The sequence below is a fragment of the Motacilla alba genome, chromosome 14, assembly GCF_015832195.1.
Source record: "Motacilla alba alba isolate MOTALB_02 chromosome 14, Motacilla_alba_V1.0_pri, whole genome shotgun sequence".
In the NCBI taxonomy this organism is placed as follows: Eukaryota; Metazoa; Chordata; class Aves; order Passeriformes; family Motacillidae; genus Motacilla; species Motacilla alba.
Genome location: NC_052029.1, coordinates 8,633,611 through 8,657,646, shown reverse-complemented (window position 1 = coordinate 8,657,646; position 24,036 = coordinate 8,633,611). Strand labels below are relative to the sequence as shown.

At 42.8% G+C, this 24,036-nt stretch overlaps 2 protein-coding genes across 8 annotated transcripts; one reads left to right on the top strand and one right to left on the bottom strand.

Moving 5' to 3' along the window:
- Positions 1-386: 386 nt before the first annotated feature.
- CCP110 (centriolar coiled-coil protein 110) lies at positions 387-17,661 on the bottom strand. 7 transcript variants are annotated; one of them, XM_038150801.1, is made up of 15 exons: positions 17,612-17,661; positions 14,068-14,224; positions 12,977-13,105; positions 10,354-11,998; positions 9,577-9,698; positions 9,254-9,437; positions 8,443-8,579; positions 8,002-8,118; positions 7,635-7,736; positions 7,238-7,354; positions 6,997-7,076; positions 6,350-6,412; positions 5,369-5,428; positions 4,692-4,774; positions 389-521 (listed from the first exon to the last, which is right to left on the bottom strand). In XM_038150801.1, exons 2-15 carry the CDS (start codon positions 14,212-14,214, stop codon positions 469-471), a joined length of 3,039 nt encoding a protein of 1,012 aa, XP_038006729.1. In that variant the 5' UTR covers positions 14,215-14,224; positions 17,612-17,661; the 3' UTR covers positions 389-468. The 7 variants fall into 7 exon arrangements, with proteins under 7 accessions (XP_038006730.1, XP_038006729.1, XP_038006727.1 ...); XM_038150799.1 differs by lacking the exon at positions 17,612-17,661 and adding an exon at positions 16,347-16,714; XM_038150800.1 differs by lacking the exon at positions 17,612-17,661 and adding an exon at positions 16,429-16,714.
- A 183-nt stretch (positions 17,662-17,844) lies between these two features.
- Positions 17,845-23,812, top strand: GDE1 (glycerophosphodiester phosphodiesterase 1). Its single transcript, XM_038151529.1, has 6 exons — positions 17,845-18,150; positions 19,360-19,535; positions 20,652-20,757; positions 21,466-21,558; positions 22,180-22,391; positions 22,792-23,812. The coding sequence occupies exons 1-6, from the start codon at positions 17,896-17,898 to the stop codon at positions 22,937-22,939; spliced, it is 990 nt and encodes a 329-aa protein (XP_038007457.1). The 5' UTR covers positions 17,845-17,895; the 3' UTR covers positions 22,940-23,812.
- The last annotated feature ends 224 nt before the right edge of the window (positions 23,813-24,036 follow it).

The window sequence follows — 24,036 nt, the reverse complement described above, 5'->3', positions numbered from 1 at the left end:
AAGCTCACTTTTGTTTAAATTAAGTTTTGGGGCTTTTTTTCACATTTAGCTGCTTTAACTTTATGGTATGAAACTAAATATATACCCATGACTTATAGTGGCACTCAACACACAGAAATTGCAATTTAAGTAATGCAAAAAGCATATGTAAGACACTAGAATTAGAAAGTGTGAAAAAGTCACAAATTACCTTCATGTTGCCCTGTGCTGGTCTTTAAATAAACAAGATTATGAATCTTTTATATATTAATACTATTCTGTACACAAGTTCTAACATGCAATTTTCCCACAAGCATTAGAGCTTCAAAGCAGCTTCAATATGATTGTGTTATGTGTCATCTGAAAATGACAAAGTAGGTTTATGATGTCTAAATATACATCTATGCAAAGAAGATGCAATATTAAAAATCGGTGCTGACAAAGCCATCTTTAAAACACAGCCATTTTATCCCAGTGAATGTTGTCTTCTTAAATTATCACAACATTTGGCTTCTTTCTTTGGGTTCTTCCTGCATATGCTCCTAAAAATAAGTAGAAACATTACCATATTACAATTAATAGTATTGGGTTTTTAAACAGGATTAGCCAACAAAAATAGCTGAAAAAAATCAGGACAATTTTTTTTAAAGCAGTATTATGCATTCAGTGACTACTTTTTAAATGACAGTTTTCATAATGGTACACCCCAAAAGCCTTATGAAAACTACCTATAGGTTTAAAAGTAATGACATTTTATAGTATTGCCTTACTTGATAACTATGCTATCTTCTTTTCTGCTATTCTAAAACAACTACAACCACAATTCACAAATTTTTTAAAGAACTACTGCATAACCAAAATAGATGAAATGGCTGATTAAGTTTAACTATGCCATGTATTACTTTTTTAAAAAATATCAATTAAAAATATTATACAAGTTGAATACTTAGCATAACTCTTTCCTTTTGTCAGATTAATTAAAACAAGAGACAGCTGTAGGCTCCCATACGTCAATAAGACAACAGAATTAGAGGTGCAGTATGAAAATCATCAGGCAGAGCCCTTATAAAAGAAAGGATGCTTGAGTAAAAAAATAAATAAAACAAATAAGTGTTTCCAGAGGGAACAAGTATATACATACATATATTAAAAATCCATATTATACTATGCATAGCACAAGTATCTTCCAGTAATGAGGGTTCAGCACTGCAGGCTGCTAAGAAGTAGCACAACTCAGCATTCTTCAGGTTCAAGCAGTTATCAAGAAAGTGCAGCAGTGTGAGCAAACATTTACACAAAGCAGTGAAAACCATATCACAGGGTGCAGAGCAGTGGGAATGGAAGACAGCCATGGAAGAGAAATGACGACCAGGCAGTAAATGAAGGTGACAAAGGAAGTGCCAGTCCTTTTTGGGCTCTTTGGTTACTCTTGGTCAGAGCTGCTGTGGTTACTTACAGGTGTCCCAGGGCTATGATCAGCACAGGCCAAAGCAGCTTTGGGAATGCCCAGAGCCCTCACATCTCAACAGCACCCACGACACAAAAGGCATTCTCACTGGCCCTGCCCTCCCCAGGGCTGCGCTCTTCAGATCACCTGGGATCTTCTAGGACAGACAACCAGGCTGACAGACACAGCCCTTTCATAGTGATTAACACTACCCCTTGACTCACCTCAAGTGTCCTCCACGTTATATAAAAATGTCACACAAGTAACAGGGTATTACAGTAAAGCATATGAGTGTGCAAAAATCCCACAGCAATCTAGACTAAGGAATTGCAGAAGGCAAATTTGAATCAAACCAGTGACAGTTCTGAAAACAACTACCACCCATCCTTTTCCAGTGGCAAGGGGCAATCACATGAGGCCTCTCTCCTGGGACAAAGGACAGACCTGCTACTCACACACAGCAGGCCTGAGGCTTCCTGAAGAGCTGGCCTGAAAGCCAACACACTCCACAGCCCCCAGCACCTCACATGGGCAAGCTGTGCCCTTGGCTTGGCCAAGAGCTGCCACCACCCAGACATTCTGTGTCCCCCCTGCCCTCTATTTCCTTTCCACAGGAAAGGAAACTGGGCAGAGGAGATGAACACGTCTTCTTGTAGGAGCAACCTGATCTCAACCACCTTCTAACACAACCAGACCTCATTAAATGGCCTGCCTCGCCCCCCTTGCAGACTATTGATGGAACATCTCAGCCTGATTTAAACTAATTGAACTTTTAAAAAAATTACTGATTTATGAGTCTGTGCTTTTCTCTTAAGCACAGAACTTTGGATTGAAGGAGCAAAACTCAACAAAAACTAACTTGAGGATTGCCACTTGATTCCTAAACAAAATGTCTTCCTGCCAGAAAAAGAACAATCAGTCTGAGTGGTATTAAAGTCGCAAAGCACTTTGCATATAGAATTTAAAACAACAATCAAGAGAACAAAAGAAAAAATGTTGGACAAGGATGTTATTTTCTTCTGAGGGTTTGTCTCACATTGAAGTTGAATGTATTTATAATAACTGTATCTTACTAGCCCTCCTTCCCTTTTTACCCCTCTAATAAGCACAATTTAATTGGTAGTCAGGAATGAACAAAGAAAATAAATTAAATCAACACCCTATTTAACATACTGCCAGACTTTTCATTATTCCCATTTCACCCATATATAAAGGAAACCATACTCTATTTAAATATATTTAAATGAAGTTCTTTCATTATTGCAAAATTATGCAGATTGTTTCTTTCATGCCCATGTAATAACTTCAGAATGCATTTCTATTCATTCAGTACAAGGAGTCTAACCTATTTCTGAAGGAGCCCACAGAAGTGTTACTATTGCATCACCATGTGTGATGTCCAAGCTCTACATGAGTTACACTGAGCACCAGAACTAACCACCATAAAACTGGTTGGCCACATCTGCCTGAAGTTCCAAGAAGGCCACAGCAGAAGGCATTCAGTGACTTTCCAGATACTTGACAAACAGCAACAAGGCAAAGAGAACTTTGGAGATCTATCCCAAAGAAGTTTTTTCATTGCCAAGTATGACCTGTCACAACTTTGGTAATTATGGTTAAGATAAAGCCAGGGAGTTCCTCAGCAGAGCAGCACACGCTGCCGACACAGAGGACATTGAACACTTGACTGGATGTCTGGTGCCAGCCACAATGTAAACAGCACTGTGTTCACTATGAGCTCCATGTGAATTACATGGGTTTGGGGATGGGACCCAAACCTGGAATCAGTGCCAGACCTGACCCTGACACCACCCTAACACAACTACTCTTTCACAACCTCTGTAATACTGTAACTGGTAGAGGTTTTGATTGTTTTCTTGTCCCTGTTCTCCAGCATGTTCCTTTACTAGTCAGTAGCAAACTTGCAGATGAACACTTGCTTTAATGGCTACCTCTGGTTGCTAAAATTGTATTATTTACTTTTTCTGCTTTATATTTAAGGAAGATTATTTATTATCTTTGCTAATTTTTCTGTAGAGTCACTGAGTCCAACCAAACAACTGCCTTGCTCTACTTTGGTGATGACAGCACTGCCAGGAGAACTAAGTACAGAAAAATAAATGAACACACTCTGGTTGTGATCTCATCATCCGCCTTTCATCTCCCCCTCTGATACTGCAATGCTATCTGTGTTTATGCATACTGCCTCACTATACATCCTTCTGTGGCCACTTCTTTTGACTTCACGAAGTAGCATCTGGGAAAACATCCCATTTAAATAGTTTAAAACACACTGCCTTCAAACTCACAGATACTCCCTGCCAGCATTGCTCTGGGGCAGCAATAAATAAGCATTTCCCTTATAGGAAAGGTTTGATCCTTAATACATACAGATTATTTAAAACATTATGGAAAACAACTGAAATCCTACTACATTAAAAAACTCTTTTTTAAGCCCCAAAATTCCCAATTTTTATACTTGACTTGTGGAACTCTCCTTTGAGAACAAAGTGTAATTCAGATCTTAGATAGTTTTAAAACCTAACAGCCACTTTACCTTTTGATAAATCTAGGTTTATCACTTCAGAAATTTAAAATCTAATTTAAAAAACAGAATTTGTGTAAGACCATTCACAGTGATTTATTAGAGGTTCAGCACAATTACCAAACCTTTTATAGAAAAGGTAACCAATCAGTCATCTCTGTGTGGTAGCACAGAAATACTCCACTTTTAAACTTGGGTCATTAAGACTTAAGCATGCTGTAAGATGCTACAGGAATATATATATATATATATATATATATATATATATATATATATATATGTATAATTTTAGGACTGTATGATGAGTGAACACCCTCTGAGGAGTCTGAAACTGCCCTTCCAGTCCTTTGAATATGCTCCATGCTGAAGATGTGTGTACAGAACTAAGAATCAAACTACATGAAGATTCTAATCCAAGTCTGTTTTGACTACCAGCAATTTCTCAACAGTTCAGTGAATATATCTGGCAATCTTTTTTATGACGGGGCATCTGGTGAGGGAAAGCAAATGAGCTGTGCAGCACATTCTATACATTATGTTTATAGAATTTGAAAGTGGATGGCTCAGTTACCAGCGCAGGTTTGTTTGAAGAGATAGGTTAGACTTAAGGCAGAGCAAAGCAGGTGCACAAGGAAAGGAAAACAATATATTGCCAATTTACTTTTTCTAGATACTAGTAACTTATTTACTATAAGATCCAAGCACCAATTTTCTACACACCTGAAACAGCCTTGTTAGGCACTCTGCTCCCTGCAGCCTTCCTTCTATTTTGCTCAACCCCATTCACTGAGGTCTTAGGGGTTCTAATTAAATATAAAACAGTTAATAAGTCATTTGCAACAAACTTGAAAGGCTGTATACAAAAATATAGACACTATCCAAAAATACAGACACTATCAAACTGTGTTTGGCATGAAAACATTTTTACAGCGTCCCACAGAGCCTCCTCCTGAGCACCAGTACAGTTCCTATTGGTATTATTATGGCTTACATAGACACATTAAGTAGGAGAACATCTCCCCATGAACAGATTGAAAAACTCTATTGAAGAAACTGATTTTGTTTAGATACCATGGCATTACAGTCTACATATAAAAATACAGTATTTCATTAAGTGGAAGCAAAGCTACATGGAATGAATGTTACAAATAGAAATGCTGGAACAGTGTAAATGAAGACAATACACAAGAGAATGACAACAATAAATATTTTCCTGCAGTATAAGGTAAAACAAAGCTTCATCACTCTCTCAAAATACTGAGAGAAGTAATTATTTCTACTCTGAACAACAGTTGTACTGTTATGTGTATGTTATGTGTAAACACTATGCATCAATCACTGTTCTTGCACTTTGAAATTAGTTTCATCTTTAGGCTAGAAACATGCTGTGCTCTTACCCTTGTCTGCAAAGCAGTCTATGAACTGGAGCATTCTGTCCTTGGTTTGGTTGAAGTATGCTGTTAAAACACAAACTTTTATTAGTGCGTTTTCCCTTCAAAAATAAGTCTCTCAAGAAATACCAAATTATGCATCATCTTTCACATAACAAATTTCAGAAAGGCTAACAGGTTTTGTAATATAAATGACACGTAGGCAAACTGGCTGGAACTGAAATTCCACAACAGGATTACTACTTCCACTATTTAAAACAAAGAAACAAAAAAGCACACAGATAGATGTCCCTCAACAGTGTCTTGGGTTCCCACTCTTTGATGAGAACACACAGGACAAAGGGCTGAATTGCTCACAGGAGTCCTTGAAGGCTGAACTGTATGAGTAGACAGAATGCCTTCAAAGCTTTTGGGTAAACACGGGATAAAAACTGGTTTTAAGGGACGCCAGGTATCTGACTTTTAATATGAGATAAACGTGCAGACAGGCCTCATAAGAGAGCAGCTGTTATCTGGCTGAAGAACATGTACTGAACACTCTAACTTCTGTGATCTCAGCAAACAATCACACAGCCAAGGAACAAAATTTTCCTCACATTAGAAAGCCACTACTTTTCTGACAGCTTTCTAAAGATAAGCATTATCAATAATTCCACTGCAAAGTAAAGGGTATTAGGAAAAGTAGTAGTGCCAAAAGTTTAATAGTCCATCTCAGAGAAAAACCTTAAACCTGAGCACCAAGGCTTAAAGCCATAAATAACTAACTTCTGAAGATAAAATTTCAGAAACAACTCTGAAGAAAATATATTTTCCTAACTTATAATAAGCTAATAAACCCTTTTCTCAGGCCATGGTAAATCAGATTTCATTAATTTTCATGACAATATTAGCAGGAATTGAGCTGATCAATGGCAAACCAACAGTACACATCACATTATTGTAAGACAGTTTCTTAAAAGCATTTTAATACAAGTAACCATCACCTACCGATTTTGAGGAGTTTTTTGTTTTATGATTATTTTTTTACTTGGTATTCCCATTTCTGAAGCCCTAGAGAAACAAAAGTATTGAAACATATTTCAGTTAGCAAATCATCATCCAGGTCTTGAACATAAACACTCAGAGAAGGCCTACAAGAGGAACTACACCTACATGTAACACTGCCAGAGCAGTCCTACAGATTATCACTTCTTTACTAAGGAGCAAGTGTAACAAGTGCCCACCCTGTCACAAAATAATGCCTGCTACCATTCCCCAGAAAAACTCTGCCAGAGATACTCCATTAAATGTCTCTATTGCTAGGCACTTTAGATAGATAAAATCACTTGGGGCACTTTTTACATTTTGCAAAATCAACCATAAACTAAGCATCCACCACTGCATTATAGTGTAAATGCACAACTTAGAACAAACGTTTTTCTCCTTACAAACAGGAAGACTCTTAAAAGTAAGAGCAAAATACAATTAGCAAGACACTATAAACCTGGAAAGCTTTTTGCTCATTTTCCTAGCAGAGATGTCAGTTTGCAAAGAAACTGTTAGTCCATAAATTTCTCCTCACTATTTCCTATGTCTCCTACTCCTCTTGTACTCCTTCCACCAACCCTCTCCACCCATGGGAGAGCTGCACATACTTCATGCACTTTTTCCTGTCCAGAGATTTCTGTGTGGCTGTTGAAAGTGTCACTCGCTCTCTTGGGCTCTTTATTTTATCCTAAAAAAAAAGGAGTATACAGAAGAAAGTTACCTAGACAAGCATAATTAAAAATTTAGATTGAAGAAACATTGTACATGGTGAGGAAGAATCTCTCAAAAGCAAAATGACTCAGTACTTAAAGTCCTGAGACAGTTTACATTCCCTGGAAGATAACCCACCATTTGCCTGAGCATCTTCTCTTTACGAACTTCGCGATCGTGACGCAGGATGTTCATTCTCTCCGACACGTCCATTGTGAAAAAGATGTCATGGATGTCATACAGAGCAGCTCGCAGCTGGAAAGAATCATTAAAATGTTCATTAAATATTCATCAAGTTTACACACCCATGGTTTTGAACATCAAGCTCTTTCTGCTTTCAATCTAAACAAAACACTTTGTAATTTTGAAAATCGTTTTCGAAATCAAATGATTTTGTGTCAAGCAAAAAATGGAATCTTCTCATCTTTAAATGTTTTACTTCAAATAAACAAAGCCACTCTCCAGGTTTCATGTATTTATTTCACAAAAGCAGAATAGCTAGGAAAGACCAAAAAAAAGGTTTAAATTGTGTCACCTGAACTATTACTCTTTCATGAAGGGATGCATCTTGTGCTGACACACTTCCTCTTTTCAATGGGGCTTCAGACTGAAAAATTTTTAGGAACTCCAGAGTATCCTGGGAAAGATGGGAAAATAAGAGTAAGCACTAGGCATAACCCTTCATAACAAAGCAATCATTACAAACAGTACACACAGCAAACAGATTCTTTGTTTGACTTGGACCTTGTGACACTAAGCAGTGCAACACTCAAACACGTTCATGTGCAGCCTCAAAATCTTCTGAGAACAGAAAATGCAGGATTTCATCTGTCAGTGGAAGGCAGGGAAAAAACCAAACAAGAGAAGAAGCTGCCTATTACAAAAAAAAAAGCTGATCTTACTTTTACAGTTTGCTTAAGATGTTTCAGTTTTTCTGTCTGCAGGAGTCTACGAGTGAGAAATCCCTTTGCCACTGCTGTGATCTTGTCGAACTTCATTTGTATCTCTGGACTGAAAACCTTAAGAAAAATTCAAAACTTTTTATAACAAAGCAAGAATTATGAATTATTTATCAAATAACATCCATCAAGCGACGTAAGTTTCCAAGTAAGAAAAAAGCTGTTGATAATATTTGACTGGGCTCAAAGCACCCACCATAATTTAGCAGAAGCAATATATTGCTATATGATTATTTTGCATATATGAGTAAGAAAAATAACCTACACAGTTCTCTTATGCAATCAAAGTTGACACGGGAACAGATACTAAAATTTTCTGTTACCAGTGCCTTACAAAAAAATGAGAGCCTTTTAAGATAAAAATAAATCTGTCTTTTCCCTTACCTGAATCCACCTAGTTTTGATCCTACTACTTGGCCTGCATACTGAGGTCTTTATAACTCCACTACCTGATGGTCCCCAGAGATAGAATGAAGTTTCACTTGTTGAAGAAAAGGTGTTGGGTGTTGTATGAGCAAAACCTGCACAGAAAGCAGAACACACAGTTCAACACACATTTCTGCCCATGAAGCAATGCCTGTGTCTGTGGATACACTCAGCTCGAGGGCCACAGCTTTGTCTGCAAGGTCAATTATAGGTAAGAGGCAAGTTGAGTATTTCTGATTGATTTCCATGCAAAATTTGCTAAACACAAGAGAGAACAAAACATTTCACAATGTTCTGGAAGAGGTGAGAGGTGTTCCATCAGCTACAGCTCTACTGCCTTGCAGTTAGGAACCCCTGGCAGAGCCCCTCAAAAGCTTCTACACAAATGTGACCACCTGGCCCAGTGCTGTGCAGCTACATGGCACGAGGACAATCCTTCTGGGACATGATGCAAATCCACATCCTCATCCTTGATCAAAGGAGGCTATTCTTAGCTTGTTTTCCTTGGATGTGCCCTAAAACAGTTACATAACAAACGCAGTACATGGAACTGTTCAAGGATGGCTGAACCTGTGCTAAACACCAGTGACACAAAGATGCAACAGCCTTTGTTTCACAAATGCTGCCCCCAGCAGCCTTCTGTGTATCCTGAGCAGCCCTAGGCAGGAACACTGCACTTATCCACACAGTGGGACAGCCGGTCCAGTCACGTGCTGTAGAACAAATTATCTCACAACACTTAATCTATATTCTTCCCTTCCAGTTTTACCAATGCTGGTGGAGTTTGTGTTATGGACTGTCTCCAGCTGAGACTGCACACTTTCCAGCAAGCCACTTTCACTTTTTTTTCTCCACTCCAACTCCATCCTGCTGTTAATATTCACTTTGGAAATTTCTATTTCCGTTGTAGTAACCCTCTCTCCTTTTGAATTTCTCTTCTTCTCTTCCAGTTCCTACAAAAGGAAGATTCAACCATGAGACTATTTTTCTAACTCTGCAAAGCAACAGAATATACATTCAAAACCAACTACTTCCTGACAAACTTCCAGACAACACAAAACCTTTGCTTAGAATTTTTCCTGTTGACCTTACCTTCAATTCCTCCTGTTCTCTCTCTTGTTCAGCTATCAGAATCGACAGTTGTTGTGCATGCTGTTCTTCAAGTCTCTTTTTCACTTCTTCAAAGGTCAGCTCGTTAGCTTTTAAAATACCTTCTGAGAAAATACATAACAAAGAATCAAATATTAAATACTCTCTGTATGATCTTTGCCAGAGACATCCATCCTTTATCAGAGGTAATTTGCCTCATCAGTAAAAAGTAAAAAAGATGTCTTTGATATCAGGTTTCCTTGATATCAAGTTCCCATTATGTATTGCACAGAACCCCATCATTTACTAGCCCTTCAAAATATTTGCACGTGCATATTGGTGAACTAAACTTGTGGATGGAACAGCAGTAACACCAAAAGCCTGTGTTAAAATAGCGACACAGAAAACAGCTCTAAGAATTGTTACACTTGCTGGAGTGAAATAATGTTATTTATGCCACTTCAGCCTCATTCAGTAGAGACACAGGCAGACATAACACAGTCTTGAATTTGAAGAAAATATCTATATGGTTTTCTTTTAATTTACATGGGCTATCTTTTCTTTTAGTAGTCTTATTTAGACCTCGTGGCATAAGACAATTGTCTTAGTAAAACTAAATTCCAGCTTCTAGGTTGAAATGGGAAATCAGTATTAGTGAAGTCAAATTAAATTAGAAGAATGAGGCTTCTGAAAAGAAACACCAATGACTAATGACCACTGGGGATCTTCTAAAAGATTTATAAACTGAAAAGTAACCCTCAAGCACAGGAAATCTTTTACCTTTTGCCATATTTTCAAGTACTGCATTCTTGGTAATGTAAACTGATCCCACGGGATATTTCTGTTCTTGCAGCCACTGCTTCTCTTGTTCTTCCATTCCAACTCTGAGAACACAGGAACTGTTTTCTTTTTGGCAGCTGTCAGCGTCCAAATCAAGTCTACGTTTTACCTTTTCAAAATTTTCTGGGAACTGCTCATTTGCCGAGGAAACATTTGGAGTATTATCCAGCTGCTGTCGCACATTCTTGCTCTGCATTAGTAGTGGAGATGGATTTTCCACGTCGTAAGATTTATTGAGTTCCACTGCAGAATTACATTTAGTGTTTTCTGCCAAAGCAGCTGCTTTCACTTCATTCACAGCCAGGACCTTCTGTGTCACTGCAGACTGACTGATGGCAAAGGGCTCATTCACTTTTGGAGGTGCCACACTAGGACAGCTCTCTACTTTGTATGGCCCTCTGCTGTCCATCACCATCTGTCCTTCCAGCACAGCCGACACTGTTCCTCTGCTTTCAAAGAGCCCGAAGGAATGGCGCTTTGGTTTGCCAGCCCCCAACCCATCACAAGGGCCTAAAGAATTCCTGCTGGCACCAGGAACTCTGCCAGGGCAGACTGCAGTGAAGTCCACCATGAACTTTGGCACTGATTCAGACACATTGTTTTTATCTGCAATATCTTGCATGATTAAATCCATTGTTCTACCCTTACCTTTAGGACTTAACTCATAAGCATTCACAGGGTTGTTTATAATGATGTGTCCCATGGATAAAGGTCTTGGGCGCCGTCGGTGCATTTTAGGGCTCATGCTTGGCTCTGGGCTTGGCAATTTGGCATAAGAGCCTGTGAGGCTCCTGACAATGCTACTGTCACGCTCAAACACAGAATTCTTTTTCAATTCCTCATCTGAATCTGAATCCACCAAAGGGGGTGTTCCAACTCTCATAGGTATGTCTACTTTAGAAAAACTGGATAAAGTGGACATACTTGTGTTATTTGTATGAGTAGAGGCACAGTGGAGAAGGGTACTTGATTTATTAAGACTGGGTTTATCAAGTGTCTGAGCAGTGCAACTTCTGCCCGTAAGCTTTGCCCTCTCTTTGACAGAGTCGGTTGTTTTAACACCATCATTTTCTTTATCCGAATGGCTTTCACTCGTGCTCCTCTTTGAACTGCTTTTTGAGCTACGCTTGCTCTGCTCTTTCTCTATGTACTCCCTAGACTTCTTTATCAGGTTCTGAAGACTCATTACACATGGATCTTGGACATCCTCATCTGATGGTGACCCCACTCGTCCCTCCTGCTTCTGCAGAGCATGAGACGGGACCTTGTTACACACCTTGTCAGGAGATGCAGCCCTGGGACACGGCGCATCTTCCGAGAAGCGACTCTCACCTGGCTTTGAAGAAACATTTTCTTCTGCTGCTTTAACTACTTCTGTCACATTTGATGTCATCTGCCCTGCAGTACCTGATGGTCTAAGTTCTGATGTCTTTTGCAAGTCCATGGAACTCTGCCTTTCAGGAGTACATGCTGAATTGATATCCGATGGAGCTGTGAAGTCAGTCAAAGCCTTTGAATCCAAACCAGGGCAAGAACTCTCAGTCTTCGATGTGTTCACATCACTCATTCTATGTCCTTTCTTCATCTGCAAATTAAAATTTTTAAAAATGACAGATTTTCAATGAAATCTCAGAATCTCAGATTCCTGCAAACTTCACTTGAACTTAGGAAAAATTTTAAAATCCAACTTTATTTAAGGGAGAATTACATGTTACTTCCAGCCAGCATTTGTTTAAAAGGATTTTCACTCTACAATTATCCTATGAGCTGTGTCTCAGTTACCAAAAGGACACATTTGAAAAAAAAAAAAAAGAATTTACATTATTTTTGTATTGAACACACTTTTTGGTCTGCCGGTCAAACCCCAAATCAGCTGAGTGTTGCCACACACTCTCAGTAAACAATGCAAACTACAAAGTGTTTGTTGCTTGCCACCTTGGTAACTCAACAAACTCAGTATTAACTGTTTAAGGAACAGTTTAAACTAAAGGCTGTATTACAGCTGTTCCAAAGACATACAATAACTCCTTGATTAGATGTATATAGTAGTCTTTTAAATTAAAACCTCTACTAAATTCATCACTGAGGCAAAGACATTCATTATTGAAGCAAAGAAAAAAATAGTTACAGTAAAATTTTAAAGCACACAACAGAATTTCAAGTCGTTGTGAAAGAAATTTTAATTCTGTAATCATGAAGTTGAATATAGATTGTTTTACGATTAAGCTATAAGCTTGCAAATAAAGCAGCTCTAACACAGAGGAGTTGTTCACTTGTTTTAACAATCTGGTTGTTAAACTCTCACAAAAGAAACAGTAAGCTCTGTCTTTTGCATATAGCAAAAGAAGCAGGGAAAAGCAAGCCCATGCACTACAATGAGCCTCAGTAAATGATCTATGTCAGGACACGCAGCATGAAATACCAACAAATGCTGGTTCTGGAGAGTTAGCATATAAACCTTTCATGTTTATATTGGGGAATACTTGAACCCCAACACTTTCTCAAAACGTCTATAAGCAGTGATTTTCTGTTAATCTGTGAGGCAGCTTTGGACTAATACTACCTGGACATTTTCTACAATCTCCTGGACACGAGTCAATAAAGCTTTCTTCCGGGACTCCCGTTTCCTGCTCTCTAGCTCCAGTGCTTTCTCCTTATACTGCTGTATTTCCTTTTTCTTTTCAAGGCTAAGCTGCAAAACAGAGCGTAAGAAACACAGTTTATATCACTAAATGCAAATTTCAATACAGAATTACAGAAATAAATTCAAAAGAAAAAAAACAGAACAAAACAATTAGAAGAACAGAAAACACCTGAGATTTTGTGCACACGTTAAATGCCAGCTTCTTCTCAAGTGGTTTTTTAAGGGAAGGTGTACAAAATGCCTTCCTGGCACACAGGCAAATGAACATGAATTTGAAACACCATTTATAAAATTTTCCATGAACATTACAGGCCACAGTATTAATCTGACACAGGATTCAGAGATTTTTTCTAAAAACCCTTACAACATCCATGCATTTGTAAATGAACAATGTGACAATATATCCACAATTTATATCTGTATAATGATTTTTGGACACTGTAAGAGACTCTCTCCCATTTCTTCCCATCACTACAACAAGGAAGTCAGCTGCAGTATTGCAGGAACTACCAACAGTCTTCAGCTCAGCTCTGTTTGCATTAGCACAGAATGACTGAACATAATTGATAAGCCTGTGGAATACATTAGAGGAAGATGCAAACACATGCAAAAAAAAATTCTTTAATGGCTTTTGAACTATCTCGGTATTTCTTATTTGCATTTTTTACACCATTAAAATAACTCACATGTTCAATATTTGAAATGTCAATATGATTTTATGTGAAGCCCAGCAGTAACATTATTGAAAACAATCAACATTTGTGCTCCCCTTAGGAAGACAACTTCTAAAAAAATTAAAGGAAATGTCGTCAGTGTGAGGGGGGAAAAAGTATATTTAACCCCTTATTTTGTAAGATTAAGGCTAGGAATGCTTAGAATACACTAAGCAGCAGGTGAGATAAGAGCTCACACAGACATCTTCAGTAGAATCATTACATGTGCACATCAAAGCCAGTGCCAATAGCACAGTTAGCACACCAGGCAGGAAAAGGAATAAAAAAAGGCCTTACCAGGGGAGAAAGCACAGGAACTCCATAGAATTGAATGAGGGAGACATTTTTGTTCTGAACAGTCAAAGAGATTTTTCCTTTTATTGCCTCTTCTTGGATTCTGGAAAGATGCTTCCTACAGAATATTTCATAGTCCTCCATCTTCATGTCATCTAAGCTGCAAAGAATAATAACATTACTCTTCCATGTGCTTCCAAGACCTTGAAGGGAAAACAACATCACCACTAATTCTGTGTCACTATGTTCTGGGAAGCAAATTCTACATTAGAAAACTGAATTAAGTTTTTCTTCCTCCTATCATTAACAAAGCCTGCAAAAGTCTTCTTTATTTTCCCCTATGAAAGGAGAATCTGCTTATATGCACAAAAATGATGATCACCAGCACACAAAGAAAGCAAGCTTTGAGATAATCAGGATTTACAAAACTGTACCTGCTATAGATAATTCCCATTCCATCAAAGACTAAACCTTTGAGATCTTCCACAACGAGACAGATCCTATCAAATGTTTAAAAAACCCCAAAACCCAGCCCAAACAAAACTGCAGCTCAATTGGATTTAAAAATTAAAAAAAAAAAAAAAAATTAAAAGCCTTTACATGTACAGGGGGCTGAAAGGAAAAGGAATTCGTGAGCCTCCGTCTGGATACATCCCTGTATGAACAGACGCCAATAAAAAAAAAAAAATTTTAAAAAAATAGCCTTGTCTCCTTAAAAGCGGCCAAATATCTGAAATATCTGTCACTGCCCGTCCGCACCGGAGCGAGCCCCGCACCGCCGGGCAAGGCCTGACAACGCTTTGTTCCCCGGCTCGCCGCTTCGGCCGATTCCTGCCCGCCCGCTGCGGGGCACCGAGCCCGCCCCGGCCTGCGCCCGATGCATCGCCTCCCCCAGGGGCCCCGGCACGGCCCCGGACCCGTCCAAGGGCTCGGTACCTGCTCGGGGCTCGCAGCGGCTCCCCGGCAACCGCCGCCACAACGGCCGGGCCGCCGCGCTACGGGCCCAGCGCGCCCCGCCCCCGCCCCGCCTCGCTCCGCTCCGCTCCGCCCCGCTCCGTCCCGCTCCGCTGCCGCTCCGCCCCCGCCCCGCTCCGCCGCCGCCCCGCTCCGCCCCGCTGCCGCTCCGCCCCGCTCCGCCACCGCCCCGCTCCGCCCCGCTGCCGCTCCGCCCCGCTGCCGCTCCGCCCCGTGCCGCCCCGCTCCGCCCCGCTGCCGCTCCGCCCCGTGCCGCCCCCGCCCCGCTCCGCTCCCGCTCCGCTCCGCCGCACCGACGGACAGAGCCCCGCGGCGGCCCGGCACATCCCGCACACCGCCGCGGGACAGCTCTGCGCGCCTCGGGAGCGCCCAGCCAAGGCAGCCCCGGCTCAGCGAGACGACAGGGGATGGAGCGCCATCCCGCTGCTCCGACTTCCAGCCGTTTCCACACACTGCTCTCCCAAACAAGTTCCCCTGTAAGCACGGGTGTAATCTGTTCTGCTTCATCGCATTACATTTCACACGGCTGTGCAGCCCTTGTGTAGCCAGGACCAGAATGTGCCGCCGTAGGTATCAGATTCAGCGAGCACGCTGTGATGAGAGAGATAAACATGCGCACCTGTCCCCATGCTCTGTGAGGACAGCACCCACCAGGACAGCATCCACCAGGGCATCGCCACTGACATCCTATCCCTCAGCCAGCTGCCGGTCCAGCCAGTCCAGCAGCAGGTAACACTCACCTGTCAGGCAGGTCAGGTGCAAGGAAAATCCACACTTGTTTGCCAGCACTTGGCCCAGGCATATTAATTTAAATATATGGAAGCATCTAATTCCCAGCATTTAGAGCTGTTAAAGCTGTCATTCTTGTTTCAAAAAAACAAGTTTGTCATCTGTTACCTTTTCAATGATCTTTGAGGGGCTTTAATTTTTTTAGTTTCATCTTTAATCTTAACAAATGCTGCTGTTTACCAAAAGGTTTTTTAAACAGACATCCAATTAGACAGTCCATTATTTGTTATGCATCTGCAGACATATCTCAAATTTTTCTTCAGCTACACCTGGCAGAAACACAAAACCCCTGACAGAGTATCTGAGATGCTCAGAACCAGCTATGACACTATGTGACAAATATTCATCTCAGCAAATTAAAAAAAAAATTAAAAAATGAAACAAAAACAACCGTTCAGAAGATGGCTTCATGCCTGTTCTACCTTTAGTTGGTCAGAACTCCTCACTGGAAAGTCAGTTGCTTCCCATCCTTCCCACAGATACAAGACACCAAAAACATGGCCAAAACCCCCACTTACATTAACACAAACTGCTAGATCCTCGGCTTTACTATTCCACTTCTAGACTAAACATGCCCAGTTTCCCCAGCCTTCACTTAACCGGTTGCGTTCGTGCGGTGCTGCTCTCTGGATTCCTGGCGGATGCTGACGCAGGTGTCAGGCGGCCAGAGCCCGGTCCCTGTCCCGCCGCTGGCCGGGCAGGAGGCGCCGCCCGCTCCTCCCACGGCTCCCGGGCCTGGCCTGTGGGCAGCCACGACTGCAGAGTCAGCGTCATTAAACATGCAATATATAACGCTGTATATAACAAACCCAGCAATGAGCTGGAAAATAATCACTATTTATGTTATGTTTCTAATTAGCTAGCTGGCATAGCTGCGGAAAGCCCTCAGCACTCTCCACACACACGGGGGTTCTGCGACTCCCTGGACAGCACTACCTTTCCTTCCATTTGCACCCTTTACTTATATCCGCTCCATCTTTTATTAGGAACAGCCCCTGTTTGCCTCAGTGCCCCGAGTTCCATCAGGAACAGCGCCTGCTTCCCTCAGTGCCCCGAGTTCCATCAGGAACAGCCGCTGCTTCCCTCAGTGGCCCACGTTCCACCAGGAACAGCGCCTGCTTCCCTCAGTGCCCCGCGTTCCATCAGGAACAGCCCCTGTTTGCCTCAGTGCCCCGAGTTCCATCAGGAACAGCGCCTGCTTCCCTCAGTGCCCCGTGTTCCATCAGGAACAGCGCCTGCTTCCCTCAGTGCCCCGCGTTCCATCAGGAACAGCCCCAGTTTGCCTCAGTGCCCCGTGTTCCATCAGGAACAGCGCCTGCTTCCCTCAGTGCCCCGCGTTCCATCAGGAACAGCGCCTGCTTCCCTCAGTGCCCCGCGTTCCATCAGGAACAGCCCCTGTTTGCCTCAGTGCCCCACATTCCATCAGGAACAGCCCCTGTTTGCCTCAGTGCCCCAGGCTCTACCAGGAACAGCGCCTGCTTCCCTCAGTGGCCCACGTTCCATCAGGAACAGCCCCTGTTTGCCTCAGTGCCCCGTGTTCCATCAGGAACAGCCCCTGTTTCACTCAGTGCCCCGAGTTCCATCAGGAACGGCCCCTGTTTCACTCAGTGCCCCGAGTTCCATCAGGAACGGCCCCTGTTTCACTCAGTGCCCCACGTTCCATCAGGAAGAGCTCCTGCTTCCCGGGGTGCCCCAGACTCTATCAGGCACAGCCCCTGTTTCCCGCAGTGCCCCGCGTTCCACCAGGAGCGCCCCGCTCCCCCCATGCCCCTCCCGGCGTTACCTGAGGCGGTGCTTGGGACCCGGGCCCGGGCCCGCCCTCAACGCGGCCGCCGGGCGGACACTGCGGGCGCTGATTGGCTGCTGCGGCTGACAGCCGACTGCTGATTGGCTGCTGCGGCTGACAGCCGACTGCTGATTGGCTGCTGCGGCTGACAGCCGACTGCTGATTGGCTGGGGGATGGCGCCGCCGTAGCCCTCGGCGTTAGGCGAGGCGGCGGCCGTTGTTCCGGCCCGGCCCCGGCTGTGACCCGGCCCGGCTGTGACCCGGCCCGGCCCGGCCCGGCCATGCTGTGCCACGGCGAGGGCCTGCTGAGCTCCCTGACGGCTCTGATGGCGCTGGCGCTGGCGCTGAGCCGCAGCCCGGCGCTGGCCTGCCTGCTGCCGGCCGGCCTTTACCTGGCGCTGCACCTCTTGGCGCTGGAGCCCGCGGCGCCCCAGAGCGCGCAGCGCGTCCTGCGGCCCCGCGGCGCCGCCGCCCGCATCGCGCACCGCGGCGGAGCGCACGACGCGCCCGAGAACACGCTGGCCGCCATCCGACAGGTCAGCACGGGCCCCGGGCTGGCGGGTGGTGTCTGACAGCCCGCCCTTCCAGCAGCAAGCCGCCCTCACCCCGAGGAACTCGGGCCGTTCTGCCGATGGCTGCTGGAAGCTGTGTGGGTGGTTGATCCTTCATCCCAAAGGGAATTTCAGATCGGAATCTGTGGGTGCTGTTGTAGCCTTGGTGCTGATGGATATTTCAGCGGTGCAGCGATAATGAAATACTGTGTTTCGCTGATGTAGCAACAGCACACAGAGAGCGGACAGCAAGTCAGTAAGAAGTTTGGTTTTTTAAACCTTGAAGATCTGTGATGAAAATCCACATTTAGGGGGAAATCTGGTACCAGAACTTCGCTGTGGGCAGCCCTGCCATGCCTGACTGCTGCCTCATCTGCAAGGATCAGGGCACAGCCGGGGTTCACAGTCTCTTTCTGAGAATAATCTGAAATGGTGATTATCAGTCTCTGGAATGAAGTGTTTCTGTGAGGTTGAGACGTTGCTGCTCTGAGGATCTCTTACCTTTGTGTGAGACAGGATTCCTATTCCTGATAAATTCTGAAGCTGCACAATCCTTTTGTAGCAGACACCTGGAGATAACCTCTGTACCCGGTTTGTGTCTCTCTGGTGCATTGTCCCTTTTCCCAGGAGGGCATTTGTCCTTCAGAGCAATTGGTATTGTTAGCACTTCACTCAAGTGTTTTTCTGAAGAGTTCTTGGGAAAGATCCAGGGCAGGAACAGGGTGTATGAAATGTTGTCAGGCAGCCTGGCTGCTCTCTGATAAGGCCACTCCTCAGAGAGGAGCAGGGATTTGCCATCCATCTACTGCTTGCTATGCACGTGGTAAGCAGTGTTAAAGAGTAGACATTTGCTTCTCTTGTCTTTCAGAAAATAGCATAAGGACTCAGAGTTGTTACATCGGGAGAGAGCAGGATTCTTTTCTGCATTTTTATCCTGAAACAGTTCCAATCCCAAGACTGAGGCAGAATCATTATGGTTTCAGCTGTAAAATAGATTAGATGGTTCGGTTGATTTTTGAATGCTCAACAATGACATGGGTAAAACCTGCTTTTTCCTGCAGATGAAGGCTACTGAAAAGTACATTAATATTTGATTATTTTTTACCAAAATACGAGCTAATCATAGCTGTACCGTGTCAAATCTATAAAGCTGGCTCTTCTGTTGTGTATGTGATTTTTAAAATTTTTTTTAAGGCAGCTGAGAATGGAGCAACGGGTGTGGAGCTGGACCTTGAATTTAGTGCAGATGGTGTCCCCATTCTCATGCACGATGACACAGTTGAAAGGACAACTGATGGGGCTGGGAGACTGCGGGACCTGACTTTTGAGGAAATCAGGAAGCTTAACCCATCTGCAAAACACAGGCTACGGTAAATGAACTGCTCTGAAATTACACTTTCAACAGTGGAAAAATAATTACTGATGAACAAAATTATTGATTTGATCTATCACTGATGCACATTTTTTTAAATTTAAAACTTAGTCCTATATTTTACTTCTAATTTGATTTTAGAGGCCTATGAGACTATATCTCCTTACCCATCAGTAAGGAGATTAAGAACAGTGGAACACAGTTGATAAACTGGCTTTCAGGGACAAGATCCACAGGCATCTAATGTGAAACAGGTCAATATCTACACAAGCTTGTCCTAAACTGACTGCAGGACACTAAGGTGCTGGGACCTTCATGATATATGTCAGAATTGGCCAGAGGAATTACTTGTGAGATTAATTTTACTCACATGAATTTCTTGACTGATTGCATTTTGGGGATTCTACACATCAGGTTTATATTGTTGAAGAGGAACTAGGCAGATTTTGGGTGGCCTCACTGTGACCCTAGTGGCTGGTTAGGTCATTCCTAGGGGTATGCAGGGGGAAATGTTTTTATACATTACTAAGAATTTGATAACAGTGCAACTTGTAAAGTATCATAAGTGAGTCCATTTCAGAGGAAGAACTTGTAGCTCCTGAGGCACTGTATTAGGGAATTCCAGAGCTGCAGATGTGCCTCCCTTGAGTGTGTGGCACAGGGAGTATCTTCCCTGTCTCACTGGAAAGGTGATCACCTGGGCCACGCAGGGGGAGTTTCCACAGGCAGTGCCTGCTGAGCAGCTGCTGTTCACTGTCAGGAGTGAATGAACTGTCACCCCATCAGGAATGATTTACTGATGGGTGAAGCTGCTTCTGCTGAATCCCCTGCCTCTTCTGCCAGGATCTGCATTTCTGGCTCAGGGCTGGAGAGTGCAGTAGGAGCAGGAGGAAGGCAGCAGTTGGGACTGAAAGCTTGTTTGTGGGAAGGAGGTAAAGAACTGGGGCTGGTGTTTTGGGGTGGGACACGGGGCCAGTGAGCACTGGGTCCCACCTCCAGTTCCAGTGCAGCAGCAAACTCTGTTGGAATCAGCCCAGAGTGGCTGGTGCCATGCAGGCCCGTGTGTGTGCCCATGTGTGTTGACTGCATTCCAAGGAGTTCTCTGTTTCCACAGGAGCCAGTTCCAGGATGAAAAGGTGCCAACTCTGAGAGAAGCTGTTGTGGAGTCTATGCATCACAATCTTACAATCTACTTTGATGTCAAAGGCCATGCAAATCAGGTACTGCTGACTGCAGCATGACACCTCCCCTCGCCCCGGCTCTGGGTTTCTGAGCTGCTCCTGTGTTGCTCTCACGCTGCTCCCTGTGGTACAGTCCCTTCTTGAACATGAGTGAGCCCAGCTGCTGCTTGTGACACCCAGAGCTGTCCTGGCAAGCTGCAGCTAACATTGGCACACGGCTTGTGCAAGTGTCGCACTCAGCTCCCAGCCCTGCTGTGAAACAGAGCAAAGGGAATTCCCTGCTGTGCTGGGGGGAGTCACAACCTCATCTTCAGCCTCCAACCAGGCATCTTTAATTTGCATTACTGAAGGCAGAAGCAAATGATCCATCACTAATATTTTATATAAATTAGAGTAATTTTTTTTGCTTTAGCCTAGCAAAATATAGGAATAAATAATTTTCCTCCTCAACTAAAGTCTGGATAGTACTAAAAATTATATCCACAACATATTTAAGCACATTTCAAACACTGAGAATCCTACTCATTGTTGTAAATAGAGTAATGAACAGAAATTCTTTTGCTAAAAACCAAAATATTATTTCTGTGTTAATGGTATAAACAAGATGCTGTTTTTCTTCTTCTCCCTTTCTATTTCAGTCTTGCAACACAGCAGGGAAGTGTTTTTAAGATTGTTCTAAAATGACTTTGCAGTGTAAATTAAATATGAGTGTATGTATAAAACATCTCTGTGTGTCTCTAATTGCAGGCAGTTGATGCCCTGAAACAACTCTACCAGGAATTTCCACAGTTGTATAACAGCAGCATTGTCTGTTCTTTCATGCCAGATGTTGTTTATAAGGTGATGTTTCCTAAAAGTTTATTTTTTATTTTTTCAGTCCTGTCTGGGAATTTCAGTATGGTATTAAAGTCCCAGTTCCTGGTTACTTTTGGGCTGTTCAAATTCCTAAGGCTTTTAAAAACAAATGAAGCATAATGCATCATCTTATTAGATCACTCTACTCACTAGATGCAAATAGGAATCTACAGCAATTCCCTCCCTTCTGAAAGCAGTGCAGACAAATATGCATTGCTCTTCTAGGTGGTGTCTGGCCAGCTATCTGTGTGCAAGGTACCTGCTAAATAAACCTCTTATATTCTAGGTTACTCCTAAAACTCTGTCCTCATTCGTATTGCCAAGTCTACTTACTTTTTTTTTCCATTATGTACATTGCATGACTACTATGTAATTTCTTTAACATAAGAGCTGGTGCTTATTCAGTATGATTTGAAGGAAAAAACCCTATAAAATATCATAAACATCTTTTTAGAAGAGTTACAAAAGGATCTGGAGGGGAAGGGCAGAAGGATTCTGGTAGAGTTGTAAATGCAAGCTAGGACTTTGTAGCTAATATCTCAAAAATTGTATTTAATGCTGCTGGGCTTTTGGATGAATTACAGTCTTTTCTCCTTGGTCCTCCAGATGAGACAAGCTGACAGAAATGTTGTGACAGCACTGACCCACAGGCCCTGGCAGCTGAGTCACCTGGGAGATGGGACACCCCGATTCAGTTCCTTCTGGAAGCATTTCCTGTACATGGTGATGGATGTCGTTCTGGACTGGAGCCTGCACAGTTTCTTGTGGCGATTGTGTGGGGTTTCAGCTTTCCTCATACAGAAAAATTTTGTTTCTCAGTAAGTGTTGAAGTTTGCTCATATATCAGGAGATACTCTCTCCTGTTAGTATATAGGGTGGAGTTAACACAATATGTGCTTTTCAAAATGTTCCATTTAGTGTTGGATGAGGTGTCTTGATAATTTCTTTACTCCATGCTGTTTTATTGTTTTAAGCCTCTATCTTTTTTATCTGAATTTTTACCTTCTGTTAGAGCCCACATTTAATCTCAAAGAGAAAAGATATTTGCTGCTTTTGCCTGTTTACAATAAGAAAACACAAAAATATGATGTTTCAGAATGTGACACACTGTTGTTCTTTGATGTGATGCTGATGCAAGACCAAAACTCAGCTTCAGCACTGTCTGCCTTAGCTCTGTGTAGTGTCAGGCTGCTCTCAGGGTGTTTCTGTTCCTTGCAGGGACTATGTGAGGCACTGGTCTTCCCGAGGAATTCGAGTGGTTGCCTGGACAGTGAACACATTTGCAGAGAAGAGCTACTACGAAAGTGTCCTTGACTGCAGCTACATCACCGACAGCTTGGTGGAGGACTGTGACCCCCACTACTGAGCCAGCCCGGGCACCCTGCCCTGCTGGGGCAGGGCTGCAGCCACGGGGGCATCCAGCAGTGCTGAGGGACTGCTGAGGACAGCTCTGGGAAAGGCAGAGCAGCACTTGGCTTCTGCCTGTGGTCACATCTCAAATGCAGGAACCTTCTGGTGCAGCCACAGAGTCTGAGGAAATCACTGTACTGTGAGAGAATCAGATTTGACAACCCAGTTGGGCCACAGCTTGTCTGTGCTGCTGGCTTTATAATTCTCTGGCAATTCTTTGGCTTTGTTGAAATTTTGGTTCTAAATTTTGGTGTCAGCAATTTTGGTGTCAAAGTTTCAAATCATAAGTTGATGTTAGTAATTTTAACAGCATGTCCTACAAGTGTATACTAATTTGAGGTTGATTTATAGCACCTTAAGGTCATTTACATTACTGTTCTTAAAACAGAAACTGGAAATAATGGTACAATGGTGCCAAAATAGCAGATGAGTATATTTCCCTGCCCTGTGTGGAAAGATGGCTGTGCTGAATCCTGATGAGGAAGAAAAAGCCAGCTTTCCATGCGTGATGTGATGTGAAGGTTATGAGAATTAACAAATAAAACTTGAGTAGCTTCTTATCTTCCAGACCTTTTAAGAGAATCAGTGGAGGATAGGAAATTGTTTCTTCTAATGAAGAAAAAACACAGCACATGAATGTATTTATTTTTAAGATAAAGCTATGTATTGAGTGCTGGTAAGCAGTAGAACAAATGGAGGTGAAATGTCTTTTTAGTTTGCCTTTGGTTACATGATTGAAGGGCACTCAGAGTGATATGGAAACTGTAATCCAGATTTAACTTGAACTCCAAAGAGTCTGCAGTTACAATAAAAAGCCTTTGAGAATTCATGGGGAAGTGGTCTTTGTCAGCTGTGCAGAAGGGCATTTATATAAAATGTCAAAATTAATGCAGATTGTCCCAGTTAGGGTAAATCCAAACTTCTGGAATACCACAGATTCATGCTACCACCTGCTGGGGGGAGATGGATTTTTTGTTTGTTTCCTGAGCTCTGTCCAGGCACAAAGAAGCACAAAGGAGGTGCTTTTCCCTGTCACTCACCCTCCTGCACTGC

Coding starts and splice junctions, on each gene's coding strand:
- CCP110 (XM_038150796.1), bottom strand. CDS start 14,518: ATGGGAATTATCTATAGCAG. Junction 9,438..9,576: donor GAGAACAGGAGGAATTGAAG/GTAAGGTCAACA, acceptor TTCCTTTTGTAG/GAACTGGAAGAGAAGAAGAG. Junction 4,775..5,368: donor AGACTGCTTTGCAGACAAGG/GTAAGAGCACAG, acceptor ATATTTAATTAG/AACCCCTAAGACCTCAGTGA.
- GDE1 (XM_038151529.1), top strand. CDS start 17,896: ATGCTGTGCCACGGCGAGGGCCTGCTGAGCTCCCTGACGGCTCTGATG. Junction 21,559..22,179: donor TGCCAGATGTTGTTTATAAG/GTGATGTTTCCT, acceptor TTGGTCCTCCAG/ATGAGACAAGCTGACAGAAA. Junction 22,392..22,791: donor CAGAAAAATTTTGTTTCTCA/GTAAGTGTTGAA, acceptor TGTTCCTTGCAG/GGACTATGTGAGGCACTGGT.